General features: G+C 33.0%; 3 protein-coding genes across 3 annotated transcripts in view; 2 read left to right on the top strand and 1 right to left on the bottom strand.

Annotated features, from left to right (window-relative positions):
- The first annotated feature begins 676 nt into the window (after positions 1-676).
- Positions 677-4,257, top strand: LOC105142253 (uncharacterized). Its single transcript, XM_011049789.1, has 4 exons — positions 677-764; positions 1,699-1,797; positions 2,712-2,759; positions 3,659-4,257. The coding sequence occupies exons 2-4, from the start codon at positions 1,767-1,769 to the stop codon at positions 4,048-4,050; spliced, it is 471 nt and encodes a 156-aa protein (XP_011048091.1). The 5' UTR covers positions 677-764; positions 1,699-1,766; the 3' UTR covers positions 4,051-4,257.
- On the bottom strand, positions 4,107-6,873 carry LOC105142254 (cytokinin dehydrogenase 1). Its single transcript, XM_011049790.1, has 5 exons — positions 6,108-6,873; positions 5,637-5,764; positions 5,298-5,555; positions 4,933-5,195; positions 4,107-4,839 (listed from the first exon to the last, which is right to left on the bottom strand). The coding sequence occupies exons 1-5, from the start codon at positions 6,766-6,768 to the stop codon at positions 4,530-4,532; spliced, it is 1,620 nt and encodes a 539-aa protein (XP_011048092.1). The 5' UTR covers positions 6,769-6,873; the 3' UTR covers positions 4,107-4,529.
- A 10,239-nt stretch (positions 6,874-17,112) lies between these two features.
- The window catches only part of LOC105142269 (DNA repair protein recA homolog 2, mitochondrial-like), a gene marked incomplete at its 5' end in the record, with an annotated part of 4,798 nt that continues 4,496 nt past the window's right edge, over positions 17,113-17,414 (top strand). Inside the window, 2 exons of the mRNA XM_011049822.1 lie at positions 17,113-17,200; positions 17,375-17,414. Of these exons, the coding sequence (XP_011048124.1) occupies positions 17,113-17,200; positions 17,375-17,414 (128 nt within the window). The remainder of the gene's footprint in view (positions 17,201-17,374) is intronic.

The following is a 17,414-nucleotide window of genomic DNA, read 5'->3' as shown; positions in this document are numbered from 1 at the left end:
ACTAAACTGTTGCCTCTTTGCATAGTTATAATATCCGATAGGAGATTTGACTTAGTTTAAGAAGCTTGGATCATGCATCAGGCGGGCTAAATTTATATGATGTATTTATGATTTAGAGGCTATTTTATAATTTTATAATTTATTTTATTCAAAATTTATTTTTAAATTATTTATATTATTTTGATATGTTGATATTAAAAATACTATTTTAAATAAAAATATTATTTTAATTTATTTTAAAATTAAAAATATTTTAAAAAATAATTATTATCTTATTTTCAAATACCTTAAACAGACACGCTTGAACAAGTGTCTTATGCAAGGGACATCCAAGTTGAAACCCAAAAGAAGTTAAAAAAGAAAAATCCTTGCATTCCAAGCATTGTTATAAAATTTAACTTGATGTATTCGTGAAATCTAGACCCATGAATTTATATAAAATGATATTATTTAAAGGTATTTTTATAAAAAATAAAAATGAAATTGTTTTAATTATTTAAATTAAATTAGATTTTAATCTAATTATGAATTAATTTATTAAATTAACGAGGTCCGATTCAGTTAACGCTATCTCAATTCGACGCGAAATGGAAACCGGGCCAAATCTAAATGCCAAGTCAGCTAGGCACAGTACTTTATTAACAACACTAACTTCCAGCACAAACAAACAAAACGCAAAAAGTGGCAAGACAAACGCAGCACCGCACACAGTAAAGCAAAGCAAAAGGACTCCTCTCTTCCTTTCTTTTCTCTTCCCTCACCAGGTAAACGCCATCATCATTTCTCCTTTTTAAACCCTAGAACTTTGAAAAACCATAGTTATCCCCACTCTTTCTTTCCCTCTCTTTTTCCTTATTATAAATAAATAAACAAAAAGAAAATCGAGTGTTGTAGTTTCTTGTGCTTTCTCAGTCTTGAATTTCCGTTTCGCGATATGTCATCGTTGATTTTCTTTTCTGTTTTTTTTTTCCTTACAAGTAATGTCGTAGATGCTGATAGTGGTGATAGGTTTTTTTTTTTTTTATGATGCTTGATTGTTATAATGGATTAGGACCAGCCTTTAAACATTCAAATTCAAGTCTTTTAAATTATTAATGCTGGAAATTAAGGATTCAGGAGGTGGGATTAGCTCAAACTTCAGAGGGTGTAAATGAAATGATAGAAAATTGTTAATGATTATTTGCCTGTAATTACTGCTAAATCCTTTTCAGTGTAGTGCCAATCCATCAATGCTTTGCGCTTTCTGCTTTTAGGTTTTATTCAAATTTTCATTTTTTTGAGGAGGGAGGAAATTCCGTTCACTTGCTCTGCATCAATTTCTGTTATCAACTTGCTTGCTCCAACAAATGCTGTCTTATTAAGGTTGGATATGCTTTTAGGAGCATGGCCGCTAAATCGTGTGTTGTGAATGTGGAATCATAATTAGAGTTCGTCATGATCAAGAAACCATTCTCTTCAAGCTTCAAAGCAGTCTCAGACGACAATGAAATATTTAAACACATTTTACTTTTCAAATGCATGCAAGCTACCAGTATCTTCGTGTCTAAGAACGGATGTTTCTCTCTAGTTGTTTTTATTGCTGTCTTTTTTCAGATTTTGTCAAGTTTCTCTTTATGCTCCATGTTTAGTGGTAAAATTTATTTATCAGCCACTGTGTATATCGTACATGGAATCTTACAGTAGCTATTGTTTTAATAGAATTTTTTGAGAGGATCGTGGAGGATCTTATATGCACAAGAACCATTTGGGTGAGGTTTTTATACACCATGGATCACAAGTCGGCTGAGGCTTTCCATGGTATGATCTTGTGTATCATTTCTTCAGTTAGACTGTAGCTCTGCAGTTTGGTGTGTTATTTATTTTTCGTGCCCTGGGAGATTCCAGGTCAATTTGGGCCTGTAGGCAGTCTTTTGAGTATTTCATGTTGCAAAATTGTTTATTATTTTGATCTGCATAAACAAGGGACTGGAAATCGAATTCATACTCATAACAATTAAACTTATAATATAATTTAGTGGACTACTGCGAGGTGCTATGCTCAGCCTGCTCTTTGTTATTGATTCTTTAAGTATGAAAGTGCATGTTCTTTATGGCCCTTTCCTCCTGAATCTTTTGGTGGCTTGTTATATAATTGTTGTCTAGAAGCGTTTATAATCCTATTTTTCACATGAAACCCCTCCTTTCATTTTGACAATTGTCATCATGAGACTGGGTAGATGTTTGTGAAAGGATGTTTATGTTAGAGAAGCAGACCTTTTGTATGTGTGCATTTCCAGCAGTAGCATGCTTCACAATGAAAGCAGAATTGGCAATCTTAACATTTGGGGAAGTGAAAATTCAACAATGTGCCATTAATTGTTAGAACACAATGTTGTTTACTACAAAATTAATATTAGAACATGCACACACAGCGCTGATTTTAAAGTTTCTTTTGAAGTGATAGTGCCTCCTGAATCTTTTGGTGGATTGTGATAGCTCCCATTTCAGCCAAAATTATCAAACTAGATCATAATAGATGTCACACTTATATTGATGTGTCGATGCCCTAATGATGACTTCCATAAATATATTTTGTTAAGGTATGTTGCAATTTAACATAAGAATGAGTAAATCATTCTCTATGTTTTTCTCTTTCTGCAATCAGAATTGTAACATCATTCTTAGGACAACACTATTTCTTCCACTAAAGAAGGCCTTTAAACTTAATGCAGATAGATATGAAAAGTTCAACAGAGCCTTCCAATTAGAAGACAAGCTAGGTTGGTTGCTTACATGGTAGAAATGTTTTTAAGTTTAATAATGTAGCCAATAGCCTTCTATACGAGTCAAGCCTGATATGCTGGATATTTGGAATTGACTTGTCAAATCTAATTCTGGTATTATAGGTCCTGGAGGAATCCTAACAAACAGGTGCTGACATATTTTTTTTGGAGAGATTGAATGACTTGGGTTGTTTGGAAGTTTTGTTCTTATTTTATTTCGTTTTATTTTTCCTGCATATGTGTGTGGGATGCGATTACAAATCCTACATCTAGATTTTGAATAACAGGGTCTTTGGAAAGTATCTACCAGCACAAGGGTACTCCCTAAATTATTTGTTTTCTAGGCAGCCTTGGAGACAAATCTTTCATTTCAGCTTCTATAGAAATCATTTGTCGGGAATTGTTTTCTTTACATGGATAGACAACTAATGTTAGAAGTAACATCTCATAATTTCCTTACATAGTAATGTTAGACGTAACATCCTATACATAGCTGAAACAACCAAAAAGCATAATGTTACTTTTATTTATCAGTATTTTATGATTTTCCCATATGAACATTGTCCACAATGAGAACATGAAGCGCTCATAATCAAGCTCAGATTTGTTGAGGTTTTTGAACTCTTAAATTTTTTCATTTTGATTGTATGTCTGGAGAAACCATAATCTTGAGATATGGATGCCCAAGAGTTTTTGCTTGTGAATAATAGACTACGATATTGACATCTCACTTCTATATATTACTGGAGTTTATTATGAGACTCAATTTAAATTTATCTTTCAATTGTGATAAACAAGCCAGTTTTCACTCATTCCATTTCTTTTTTATGAAAACGTATCCCATGCAAATGCTGGCTTCCTTTGTCAGTTTGTAATCTTGTTGCTGACTGCCCCAGATACTGATGAAAACAGAACAAGGGATGAAGCAGCCGAATCCAATTGTTCCAAGAATGATGTGAAAGATATTCCAAGACCTGGTCCAAGTACTCCGGTAGATAACAGGAAAGTTAACTTGGTTGATTGGAGAGCGCAGGAACTTGCTTCTCCAAATTCTCCTATGGATGAGAACAGATCTGGGGAAGCAAACATGGAGGCTTCCATAACACAAGATGATGTTATAAGGGCTGGTGGCTTTGGAGCTAGAGATGATATAAGTAGCTTTCTTCCTGTTGCAAGTGATTCAACTGACTTTGAAGCATCAATCCTTGATGCTAGAAACTATGAAGAGCCTCAGGGAGAAATACACAGACCAGGCCTTGGCTGGACAGAAGCAACAGAAAGGAAGTAGCTCTTTTGTCAATCCTTGAGACCTAGTTGCCATGGACAGTCTTTTTCTGGTGTTTATGGCCTCTGACATGTTGTGGTGTGCTTAACATGTAACTCAGTGGTTTGGATAAATTATCAATTTCATGTTTCTGTATGCATAATTTGGCATGAATGTGTTAGAGACAGATGCTTTCGCCTTGCTCGAAGAAATAAAAGAAATTTAATTTCATGATATGTTTAGAATCATCCTGACTTAATACTAGAAGCCCTCTCTACAGAATTACCTCCTTAAAATCTTCATGTTTTTAACAAAAAAAGTTACTTAACCTGCTGACTCTTGCTCTCAATTATGCTGACTATTATCATGGAAACCCAACTTCCTATCATAGCTTGTAATATTAGTAATTTACAGTCGTAGGCATTATGGGTCCATATTTGCCTTAAGGAAAACCTCCTTTTCCTGATATTTATCTTGAACGAGAGGCCAGCATCATGTGGATGCTATTTCCTTCTGAAGATTCGGTGGCCAGGAGCTAGGATTGCCATTGGGTCATAAGTTGATTTCCTTAGTACAAAAACTTCCCACTTCGGACCAAAATGAGCTTGCCATTCTTCCTGGGTGCTGTAATGAGGCAAATATTGCTTGGCCCCAAGACTAGTCGAGGAACAGAAACCTAGAATTCTTTGGTTTTGAGCTAAAATGTGAAACAAGCCATCTCGTCCCGTGGAAGATGGCATCGCAGAGGATAAGAACGCCACTAGGTAGAAAGTATCTTCTTCTGGGGTGATTAAGGATGTTCGGTTATCCCACCTGCAATGTGGAGGAACAATCAGGTCGATAACATAGAGTTTGAAATTCGTGAGGGAATTTAATAGGTTTTTCTTTTTTAAGATATGACAGTACTTGGACTTATTGACCGGATAGATGAGGATGGGACCATTGCTGCTGTCTGTAAGAATATTTCCAAAGACCTCTTGAGCAAATTCAAAAATTTTGTTTTTTGGGATTAGAAGATTCAGCCATGGGTGTGGAATCTCCCATAAACCTTTTGCTTGGAGTTTGATTTCAGACTGATGGACTCTGTCCAGGAATTCCACATAAGAAACTTCTGACAGAAAGAGTGTGGATGGAATGTAACTCAGATCTGACAATAGGCTCTCAGTTTCCTGCATGAGAGAAAACAAGGTTAGGAGCAAGGGCATCAATAAAGTGAAATCTATGTTGGGCTCCTAAGAAGTGTTTTGCTGTGTTCTCTTCGCAAGTCTTACCTGATTCATAGCATCAGACTCGTTTGGGTTGAAGTATTTGGCAATTTCGAGACAGTAAAGAGTTTTTCCTTCCGAAATAAATTGACTGGCTTGAAGAGGGTCTTTTGGTTTGAAGGAGGATCTCCAGTTATTGAGAAGACCGGTTCTGTTTATTATTACAAGCCCTTCGATGTAGTCGAAGGAATTCTTGGATATTAAATGTTCTTGGTCCTTGGAAAATTTAGAGAATTCGTCATACAGTGCTCTGATCCATTTCACCTGTCAAAAGCAATAAATTACACTGTGGATATTTCTTGTGACATTATACGACTGCCTAGAGATGCTGAACGCAATTTTTACCGTCTTTGGTGCCGGTTCAAGAGATATTCTCGCTCTAGTGATTATGCCAAACTGCCCGAGCCCTCCAAGAACACCATAAAAGAGATCTGCGTTCTGCTTCTCTGAACAGGTAACTACTTCTCCCTTGCCTGCACCCAGAGCATCATGTTAGATTCAGTTATGCGTCTCTCAGCTTTAAATAATTCAATCACAATTTCAAGTTAGCTAGACTGGCTGTGAATTTCATTATTCTCTAGGGTGCATTCTTTCCACGCTACTTTTTCTCTAGGCTAAATGTAATAGAATATCTAAGCTTCCAGCTACTTGTGTGGCGGGGTAAAGTTGTGCTTGTATAAAAATTGAAGTAATAATATCACAGGAGTATTCTCCCTGTCATGCTGAAGTGACTATTTCTATATCCTGTACTGTGATCTTGGGCCAACCTTGTCTGAAAATTTATGCATTGCGGAGTCTGGGCATGTGTAAATATACCTGTGACAACCTCCAATTGGTAAATGTTGTTAATCTGTGGTCCATGTTTGAATGCCTGTCCACTAATTCCGGCATTTGATAAGGTGCCTCCAACGGTGAGATGAAGGTAGTCCGTCCAAGACTTTGGTGCAAGCCCGTATTTAAGTGTCTCATGTAGGATATTAATCCACAGCTCACTCCCTGATGCATCCACATAAGGCAGCTCTCCAGTGTGAACTTGCATCTCCGGTCCCTGAAGTGATTCCATGTTGATTACTATACCTTGATGAGCTTGTGCCTGACCTTGAAGGGAATGACTGTGGCCTCTAGCAGCAACGGTTAGCTGCGAAGTGGAACCCATTTTGAAAATATGCTTTATAGTGTTGGAAATATCAGAAACTGATTTTGGATGTAGAACTGCCGATGGTAGGAAATGATACATGTCGCCAAAGTCCTTGGCTGCGTAGTCGATATTGTCAAAGCTGAAGCAGCCATCTAGCTTTAGTGTTTCCAATGAAGAGATGTTGGAGGAGCTCTTATATGGAATCACACTTGGGCTGACAGAAGATTGGTTGGAACAAAGATTGATTTTATCTGGTATTGAGTGAAAGAAAAGGATCATAATAAATACAAGGAATAGAAGGTTGTTCTGTCTTCTAGAAGCAGAAGAGGGCAATCCCATTTGTTCCGTGTGAGAAAGGGAAGGAAGGAGAGAGATTGTGTATTTTGGTACCTGTGAGAAATAGCAAAAGGAGAGGTGCAGAAGAGCTTATGGAAATGAAAGGTGGAGAAGACAATTTAAAGGGAAGGTTTGGGCGGCACGGTCAAAATAGAGCCAGATATTCAGTGACGACCCCGTATACGAACTGTCCAAATTAACTTTGTCTTAGATGTGCGTTCAGGAATATTTTTTTTTTAGGCTCCCTCCTTTTTGGCTTCCAAAGGGAGATGACAGAAGTCACAAGAAAGTGAAATAATAGCTTCTCTAAATGCATGCCATTTTCCAGTCTCACAACCGCAATTTCCACTTTCCTCCTCTCTAATCCTTTTAGTGATACGCTATCACTACTTCGAACAATGATGCTTTCTTCCTTCCTCAATACGTCAATCTGATTCTCTATCATCCACTGTCTTTCCTTAAACCTATTTTTTCTTGTGCTCAAGCAATTCACCAAGTTGTAGACTCATTATTGTCAGATTTGGATTGAATTCCTGGCATCGACGGGCCGGCCCCTTCTAGGTTGTATCCTGTTAGAGCTAAGTGGTAAATATGGGTCCATGGTCACGTGATGTTCATGAGCTGGTGCTTGCTGATAAACTTTTTTGGCAGTGCAGGGTTCTAGGATCCGAACCAGCGTTGTTTTGAACATTTGGTGAAATCAATGTCTTAAAGACAAAGCATATGTAACAAAAATGGTTGCTCTCTTTAGTAAGGCCAGCCTGTTGCATATGAAATCCAAACGGCAATTTACCATGTTCTTGTGAGGGCATTATTGATTAAAAAAAATTAAAAAAATACACAACATTAACGTTGGTTTAAGTGGTCTTGGTGTCCTTCGACTGTAATCTTAAATCATATGTTCTTATTTTTTTACAAAATTTCCGGTGTCTTGGTGCAATGATATGACTGTCCTGTGGCTCTTTTTTTTTCCAGTAAGCTTCACCAAAATAGTTGGAAATTGTGGTACTTAATTTGAATTTAAAATTTATTTATGGGTTCTTTCCCCTTGAATCTTTACGAGGAAGAACCAATTTTTGTATTGCATTTGCATCATTTTGTCAGTATTTGTTTTGAGCCAGCTTCACCATACTACACTCTTGGTGCACATGGATATTGAGGTTTCTACCTTAAAATGAACACAGCAGATCAAGATGCATTTGTTTAGGGATTCTTCTCTTGATTGAATGCTTATATAGGGTTCTAAATGTTAACTATAGATGTACATGATGGTGTCTATGAAATTGTTTTTTTTCCTTCCTGTTTTTATGATGATTTGAGGAAAAAGGTGGGACTATCACTATCTCTTAGGTCAGGCTGTAAGGTATTTCAACAATTACATTGAAAGTAAGTGTCTTGTCCTAGGGCTATATATGATTTTGTTTGCTCTCTTTTCACCTCACCTCTTTCCCTTTCTCCCCTTCCTGCCACGGGAGGCCAATTTAAGGTCAGACACCATTCAAGCTTCGTGTGCTCGCTGGGGTGTTCTGGGTTACAATACTGTCTTCATAGCTGGGCGTGTAGGGGCCTGGGGGGTGCGTAGTTCTGTGTGGATAAATGCAGAGGAAAGGGGAGAAAGTGTGAACTTGAGGCTGACAGTTTGAATGCGGGAAACACCAAAAAGGTCAACCTAGAAAGTTAGCTTAGGTTGGAGTCTTAGATCCCAGCACTGGGACGATATCCCTAGAATGGTTCCCATCTTTTAATATTTGTAAATTTATCTCTTTTTGTGCCCAACAAACTACTATTATTGAAGTTATTGCTCCATTTACTTCTCCTATTGACGACCTAATAAGCATCTATTTGAATTCAGCAGCCTCCATGCTTGTGTACCTATCATTTCTTGTGTACCTATCCATTTACTTCACCAATATCATTCGTGCAAAAGATGAAATATATATTCATAGCCTCCATGCTTGTGTACCTATCATTTCTCGTTTGTCTTGGTAAGTGCTTGTTGCCCAATTATTGGTGTTAGTGGTTACAACCTGGTGTAGCAAGTAAATATAATTCTTCTTCCCACTGAAAGCATTTCCTAGGATGACTTGCAAATTGGTTGTAATTCCTCCTTTCACACTACGTCTTGCCTTCCAATATTTCCCTCGTTAATTTGCATCTTTTTCCCTGACATGTTTTATTTTATTTCAGTTTCCATTTGTTTTGTAAAAAGCCGGTCTCTCTCTGTTCATAGGACCTGGATCATGAAGCTACAATATCATCGCAAGATACATGTGTTTATCGCATGTATGAAACCATTAATAAACAATATCCGTACATATTACATGTATCAGCAGGTATTAACATGGATGATTAAGCCCATCATTTTGGTGAGCAGCGCCTTCCATTTTTGCGGCGGTTTGGAAGCAGTGAATACTTGTTTCTCTACCATTTTATAATTATAAAAATGTTTTTTATAGTTATATATTTAATAACAGTTTATATTCTATTTTGTTTAATTTATAAAAATACAGAGAAGAGAAAGTGAAATTTAGTTTTTGTAATTATATCTTTATTTTATTGCATATTCATGCAAATAATGGCTTCATATCTAAGAGCCGAACATCATAAAAAGGATAATATAAATTTGTGTAGAAGTGGAAATAATTCAATGTAGTACAACAACATGTGAATGGAACCAGTTTAGGTTAAACACTAGTTTTGTAACTATCTTTTTGGTCTTTCATTTTCTGCGTCCAGTACTGCACTCAATATATACAAACAGTGGCTGGCTATCTGTCCACGGAAATGCCATCATAAAAGGTGAAACATTTCTCTTCAAAAGTAGAAATAATGCCAACAAGGGTGGAACAATCACAAGTGCAGCAGATCTAGCTGCACTTAAATTTACTCTACCATCTTTTTTTCACTCCTTTTTTCAAATCATTATAAGTCTTGGGTCTAATTATTCCTTAGTATTTTTTAGTCTTTATGTCACAATATTTGAATTCCTTTTATGATGTGAATATATTATATTCTATGCTGAAAGAGTCCAGGGTGACCCCCCCTCTTTTACTGTTTATTTTTGAATAATAAAAAAGTTTTGTTTCTTAATTTACTTTCAAATATTTTTTATTAATCATCTAGATTATCCATCTAGATATAATTTCTATATTATTGGTTGAGTTATCTATAAAGTGGTTGAGTTAACAAGATATAATTTCTATATTATTTAATTTTAAATTTAAATTATACAAGAAATTAAATCAGAAAATTTTAATATCAATATTTTGATGTGAGTTTAATACCAATATTAAATAGTTTTTTTTATCATTACATATTTTTTTATTTAATATAGTGTGTGTATGTATAAACACACACCGAGAGTGATTGGAAGATTACGGAATTTCTCATAGCTAGTGCATCTTAATTTCTCTTCCTGTTTCGAGCATTTTCATTTCCCACTTCTTTGACCTTCTTAACAAGGTTAGAATTTCTTACTTAATCTCGTGCATCGATCAATATTAATGACTGGAAAATTTCTTCCTAATTCATTAAGCTGTCAAGATCTGCACTAATTAGGATCATGCAAGTGGGGTTCTTAATTCACTGATAGAAATAAGTGTAGAGAAAGCAGCTACTCATGTGCTCATTGGATTTGCTGTGTCATCATCTACTTAATTATTTCAAAGAAGGTAAGAACAGACTATCGACAGGACAGATTTTTCGTTCATACATGTAATCCATGTAGGCTAGATGTAGGGTACCTAGCACCAAAGTACTCCTGTGTGTCCTAGATTAGCTAAAGAAGATGTCATTAGTTTTGTTCTTTTCTTAGTAAAGTATAAATCCAACTAGGTTTTGCGTCTCTAATTATTTCCATGATGTAATGATGAGGCACGGCACACCATTAATCCATTGCTTCTCCAAGTAGAGCCAAAACTAGCTATCAATTCTGTGATCGTGGCATAAATTTTGCTGCTCACCATACAGGAGAAAAGGATACTAAAACATTCTTAAGTTCTATGATTTGGTCTGAAAACTTACACTCACGATATCAACACATAGAATGAAATATGAAGCAATCAATTTTCACACCTAAACGAGAAATGATTTGAGTGTTGATCACACATGCTCTCTTATAGGAGACCGACCACTAGATAAGAGAGGCCAAGTTAGGCCAAGCATGTTAAAATAATATCAAAGAACTCTTTTTGTTAAAAGGTGGCGCCCTCGGGTTATTGATGATTTTCTTTTTAATAATATTGATGATATTGATTAATGTGTTTCTAGGATTTATTTTTATTTATGTTTTTTCTTCTTTCTTTTCTAGTCTTTATAATTATCTAATATTTTTATTCTGAATATCATACGTTATAATAAAAATCATGTATTGTAATCATGAAATTTAAAAAAACTATCTTATTTTATCAATTTGTTTTAATTATGTTATTTTTTCAATATTTTCTTTTTAAATATGCTAAAAACCCGTTAAGGAGTGGCTAGGGTGTGAGGTCATCCAAGAACATGTCGGGAAACCTGGAAGTGGGTTGGAAAAAATTTACCCTAAGTTTGACCGTGTTAACAATCCTGCGTCCCTCCCACTGATCATGCATGTCCATTTTGTCTTTTCCATGTTACCACCTCTGTTTCTGTGGTGCGCCTGATAAGCTGTCCCCATTGTCAGTGTTTCAGTGACCTTGGAAACATGGTGAGGAACTCGTGGTGCTCAAGCTAAGATCGTAGCTAGCCATAGTAGCCTCGTTGTCGGCACTCCAATTGCTTCCCTGGTAAAATATGGAGAGCAGAATGATGAAGTTACAGGCAATGTGGCAACATTTCAGTGGTTACAAGAGCTCTAACTACAGGCTTCCCTATTGACTGGGTGTCGAATCCTCTTTCATGCAATCTGCCGTCTACTGTTTCTTGTGGATAAAAGCAAAACTCATTCTGCTGAGCGTTGAGGAAAATCTCCTTTTCTTTTTAATAAAAACTCCTAGTTTTAATGCTTGGTAAACATCACCTGATCTAAAGCCTTGATTATCCTGTTAGAGTGGATGTGATTTGCGAAGAGAGGATGTTAAGAAAATTAATTACTTCCAATGGAGGGCGCCGTGTTAATTGTCTTCAGCAACCTGTTCAAACGATGAGGGCGTCCAGAGATCGGGACTGCTGTTAATTAAACAACTTCTAGTCGAAAACAGTAACACTTCTAAACTAAAACAGGAAAACATTTAAGAAACCGTCATTGCCAAAGATCTATAGCCATCTACGTACAAATTCCTAGCTAGCCATGGAAAGCAACATGCAAATTATTGTCGTATCACTAACAGTGCCAACCATATTCAATGCTATCTCTTTCCCTTAGGAATTTGGACATCTTTTAACCTTTCTTCAAATCCAAAATGGAACATCTTCAATCAAATAATTAAGCATTTCAATTAGTTGCAATTGTCAACCAAATGCTTGTGATAAGGGACAGAAGTGAAGGAGATTGGACATCGTTGCGTTGAATACCTTTGACAGAGGATAACCTGCACTGACCAAGGCATGGTGAAGGGAACACATTCAGGTGGTCGGGTTCCACTACTAGTAGATTCATTGCATTGCAAAGGTTACAAAAGAGATAAAACCCCTAGCTGATTGTTGCCGCGTGTCACAAAATTATATTTTGAAATCTACTCTTAATTTAAGTTTTTAAATTAAAATAATTAATAATTAATAATTTTTAATATAATATTAAAATTTTAATAATTAAATAATCATGAGTTTGAATTTCACGATCTCTATTTATTTAATAAAAAATAAATACAAAATAATATAAATATGTATAAATTTCAAACCTAATTAAAATATATATTAAAAATAATATAAATTATATCTTAAAACTTTATCTAATTATTTAAAATTTAAAATTAAATTAATTTTTTAACCGTACTACACAATTCATTAAAGTGTAATTAAGATCGGGGCAGATGCCACGGTGCTGCCATAAAAATTATATTAAAAAAACTCTCATCCCTGGGATCTCAAGCAAAAAATGAAGACCCATAGTATCAAAGGAAGAGAAGCTGAAAGAAGAAAGACCATCCCACTTGCGAGATAATTCATGTGATAAATAGAACATCAGCAAATTAAACACATCAATTCTCTGAATCAAATTAATCAATCCATTAAATCGTGTGAAATTTAATAATTATGAACATATCTCCTCCATTACAAAAATATTCAAACTCGTATGAAATCATCTAACTTTAATATTAATTTGTGAAACCATTAAAATTAATTCAGTAAATAAATCAATGCTTACTTGAAAGCGAACGTGCTTGGAGAATATCAAATTGGTAGCTAAAAAATTAGTTGCGTGTTGTTTACCTTGACAATTCATTCAAATTAAACAAAGATTAAGGAGAAGGAAGAGTTCTGGATATTGGAAAAAAAATTAATTTTTTTTTCAAAAATATGAATCTTTGAAATAATTTTGATTATGTTATGTAATGGCTGGACATATTAAAAAAAATATTGATTGGAAATATATACGAGATTAAGAGAGGAATCTTGGCTTAAAAAATGATAGATATTATTGTAATTAAGCAATAATATGTTAGAGAATAATATAAATTATATTCTAAAACTTAATTTAACAGTTTAAACTATTGAGTTGAGATGGTTTTTTGACATGGTATCAGAACTTTGATGATCAAACGATCACGAATTTAAATTTCATCATTTCTATTTATTTGATAAAAATTAAACACAAGATAAAATGAATTTATGTAAATTTCAAGTCTAAAAAACTTTTATTTAAAGAGATATGTTAAAGAATTATATAAATCATATTATAAAACCTTATCTAAAAATTTAAATTAAGATGATTTTTTGACATATTATTTTTATGTAGCTGAAACAAATTAATTTGAACCTCACTTCAATATTTTTAAAGAAGATCTAACTTGTGCAGGAATTAAATAAATAGTCAATTGCTCATTAAAATATTCATTAAAAGCTGCAAATATCAAATTTGGAGTGGCAAAGTTTCTCTGCAGGCTTTAGAGGATTATGCTTGAATCTATTCTTCATTTCATGATTAGGGAATATTTCGGAAAGATTTCCTTATAGGAATGCTCTGGACAATTGAACAAGGAGCTAGCCTAGGCACCATCTGTCTCTCTCGTCCTCTCCCCCTCTGTGTTTTTCTTACAGGAATCGCCAGACTCCATTTTTTTTTCCAGCTTTATCGTCTTCAACTAGCATTCATGACATCTTTTTATGGATCTAATTAATTTGGAAAAACCCTTTAATGCAATCAGTTTTAGAGTCAACCCAGTAAAATTTAGTTCAAACCTATTCGGTCAACACTTAGAATAGAAAAAAAACAATATTATTTAATGATTTACGCGTCAATTCAATGACATAATAACCTAGTATTTTTTCAAATCAACTCGTGATCAAATCCGACAACTATACAGATGTTCTACATTATAAGCAAGTTAAATGACCTCGTTATGAATCTAAAACATTCGAAAGAAGAAGGGGAAGAAACAAAGAAACGTGAGAGGAGATCAAAACCACGCACACTCCAAGCAATTCCCATTTGAAAGCTAAAGATGGGCACCATCCCAACCAGAATCTTATTGAAGTTCAGAAAGCTAGCTCAGCTTCTACGATTTTGTCAATGAATCTAATTAATTATGATAAGAGCAAATGATCACCAAATATATATGAAATATAGGGAGCAATTAGTTACTTGATGGTGTGTGGACGTGAGCGCAAACTTAATTGAATTCACACCACGAATGAACTGAATCAAGAGATAAAAAAAGAGTTTAAGTTCCAAACAAAGTAATGAGATTGAACAGTGGTTTAAACAAGAGCAATAATATTCTAGAAGAAAAACTAAATTGGTGACATGTGTTAATGTGTGTTGGAGGCCTGATTAATTTTTTTAATTTTAAAAAATATTTAGATATTATTATCATATTTTAAAGAAATAAAAAAATTCATGATTTGGTTTATAAACCTAACTTCACTCCATAAACTTCTTTCATTTAATTATATAAGAAAAATAAAATTATAATAAATCAACCAAATAAAAAAAATTATTATGATGACTTGCACACAAAAAAACACTTATCAACATTTTAAAAATATTTCTATAATCTTACTTGATAACAAAATAAAAATTTAATAAAATAATATCTAAATTATATTTTCCATTCCTTCAAAAATAATAAAGAGATAATAATCAATAGAATATTAAACAATAAAAATGAAAAAAAAAATATTTAATTTAAAAAATATAAAAAAAGTCAACTCTAAACCAAAGTTATGAAAATAAAATAACCTTATAGAAAGTAAATTAAAAAAAATTACGAAACTCAATTCTTTACCAATCTAATGTTGAAATTAAAAAACAAAAAAAAATAAAATTAACTCGGGTTAACCTACTAAACTCATGATTGAGTTAGGAGATTAGGATAACTCTATAAAAAATAAATTAAAAGAAAATCATGAAACATAATTTCTAATTAACTCAACATAGAAGAATAAAATAAATAAATCAATTAACAAAAAAAAACCAATAAACTTGGGTACCATACCAAGCCTTACAACTTGGGTCATGAGAATTGAATAATCTAATAGAAAAAAATTACAAATTTTAATTTCAAAATAATTCAATGCTGAAGGATAAAATTTAAAAAAATAACAAAAAAACCTCAAGTTAACCTACTAAACCCATGAACTAGGTTATAAGATTATAATAATCTAAAAGAAAAAAAATAAAAAAATAACCACGAATTCCAATTTTCAATTGACACAATGTAAAAAGTTAAAATAAAAAAATTAATTAAAAAACATTAAGGAAATAAAAGTCTAAAGTTAACTTTGGTTAACTTTCCAAACTCATGACCTTGATGAATCTATGAAGCTTATGACCTGATTCATGAAACTGAAATAATCTCATAGAAAGAAAATAAATAAATAAAATTTAAAGTTTAATTCTAAACTAATTCAACGTAGAAAGATGAAATAAAAAAATTAAAAAAGAACCCAAGAAAAAAAGTCCAAAGTTAACTCAGGTTAATTTTTCAAACCTATAATTCAGGATATGAGATTGTAATTACCTCATAAAAGACAAATAAAAAAAATCACAAAATCATGAAATTTAATTCCAACTAATTCACATTGAGGATGAAATTAAAAAAATAATTAAAAAATACTCAAAATAAAATAAATAATAATAATAATAAATATAAAATTTAATATAAAAACAAAATAATAGGTAACCTTGTTGTTTTAGAGAGAGAGACAGAGAGTAATTAGAAATTAAGGATAAAAAAAAGAGTATAAAAAAAAAAAAAAAAAAAGGGAAGGGGGCTTGAGCCCATCACGGCTCTTCCGTCAACATGCCTTGCTTGCCAAACAAGCCCTCGCCAAGCTTTTTCCAATGCCACCAAAGGAGGCAGGATTCTAAGACTAGAGGAAGTTGCAAGCGTTGCCTCGACATCTTCTCACACAAGAAGACGCATGTGATACAACACTAATCAATTTTTCCTTTCACTTTAATTCTTGATCTTGCAAAACTAGAGTTAAACATATGTTTTAGGTTTAAATTTGATATGTGAAGCATTAATTGTTTTAAATTAGTAAAATTTAATTTAATTTTGTCAAGTATTAAGGTTTTTATATCTAGACAACTAAAACAAATCATTAAGTTCAATTCCAAACAAATTTAACGTGAAAAGATTAAATTAAAAAAATTAAATAAAAAAATATTTCAAAAGACTAAAACAAAAAAAAAAGTTGGAGATATTCCCCATTCATATTCAATTAAGAACATGCTGATAGCAAAAAAATAATAATAATTGAAGCTTAAAGATTTGTTTAAGTTGGAACATCTTCAAAAAACTCTAATTATTTTAAATTAATAAAATAAAATTTTATTTTACTAAACTAAATATTAATTGAGTAAATTTTTTTTTCTTAATATCATAAAATCATCATACAAGAACAATCAAAATAAATTATCAAATTTAATTTTAAATCAACACAATTAAAATATAAAATATAAAATATAAAATAAAATAAAATAAAATTCACTATAAAACACTATTACAATCCATGAAGATCTCTCTGCTGCTATAATAAATTCACTCATTCATTTAGCTTTTGTAATTAACAAATAATATAATGTAATTTAATTTTAATTTTGATTTAGTTTACTAGGTTTTATGAACAAAAAGATAACAACAATACAGAACGGCACACCCGCTTTTTTTTTTCCCCTAAAAAATAAAAGAATAAATTTTTTAAAAGAACTATAGTATCAAGCAGTGGTTAAAATCTGAACCAAATCAAAGAGACTGGTAAACCCTAAAACCCCAACAAAGGGGCGAAAATGGCACTTTCAATTCGTTTCAATTCCTTGGCAAGATTTCTCCTTTGCACTCTCTATCAGGTTCCCTCACTTCCTATTTCTTTTTTCAATCTTAAAGATTGTAGCTTTATTTGCTTATCAAAAGAATGAATTCAATCATATTTTACTAATTGAATGTGTTTTTTGAACTGGGTTTTTATTATAATCATTTATATTTTGCTCGTGACAAATTTCCTTCTTTTTTTTTTTGAGCAGAATGGAAGAAGACATGGGGTTACTTTTATTGGAAGGAATG

Source organism: Populus euphratica, unplaced genomic scaffold (assembly GCF_000495115.2).
Source record: "Populus euphratica unplaced genomic scaffold, PopEup_1.0 scaffold138.1, whole genome shotgun sequence".
Classification (NCBI taxonomy): domain Eukaryota; kingdom Viridiplantae; phylum Streptophyta; class Magnoliopsida; order Malpighiales; family Salicaceae; genus Populus; species Populus euphratica.
The sequence above is the reverse complement of the archived record's forward strand: the minus strand, read 5'-3'. Positions and strand labels throughout refer to the sequence as shown.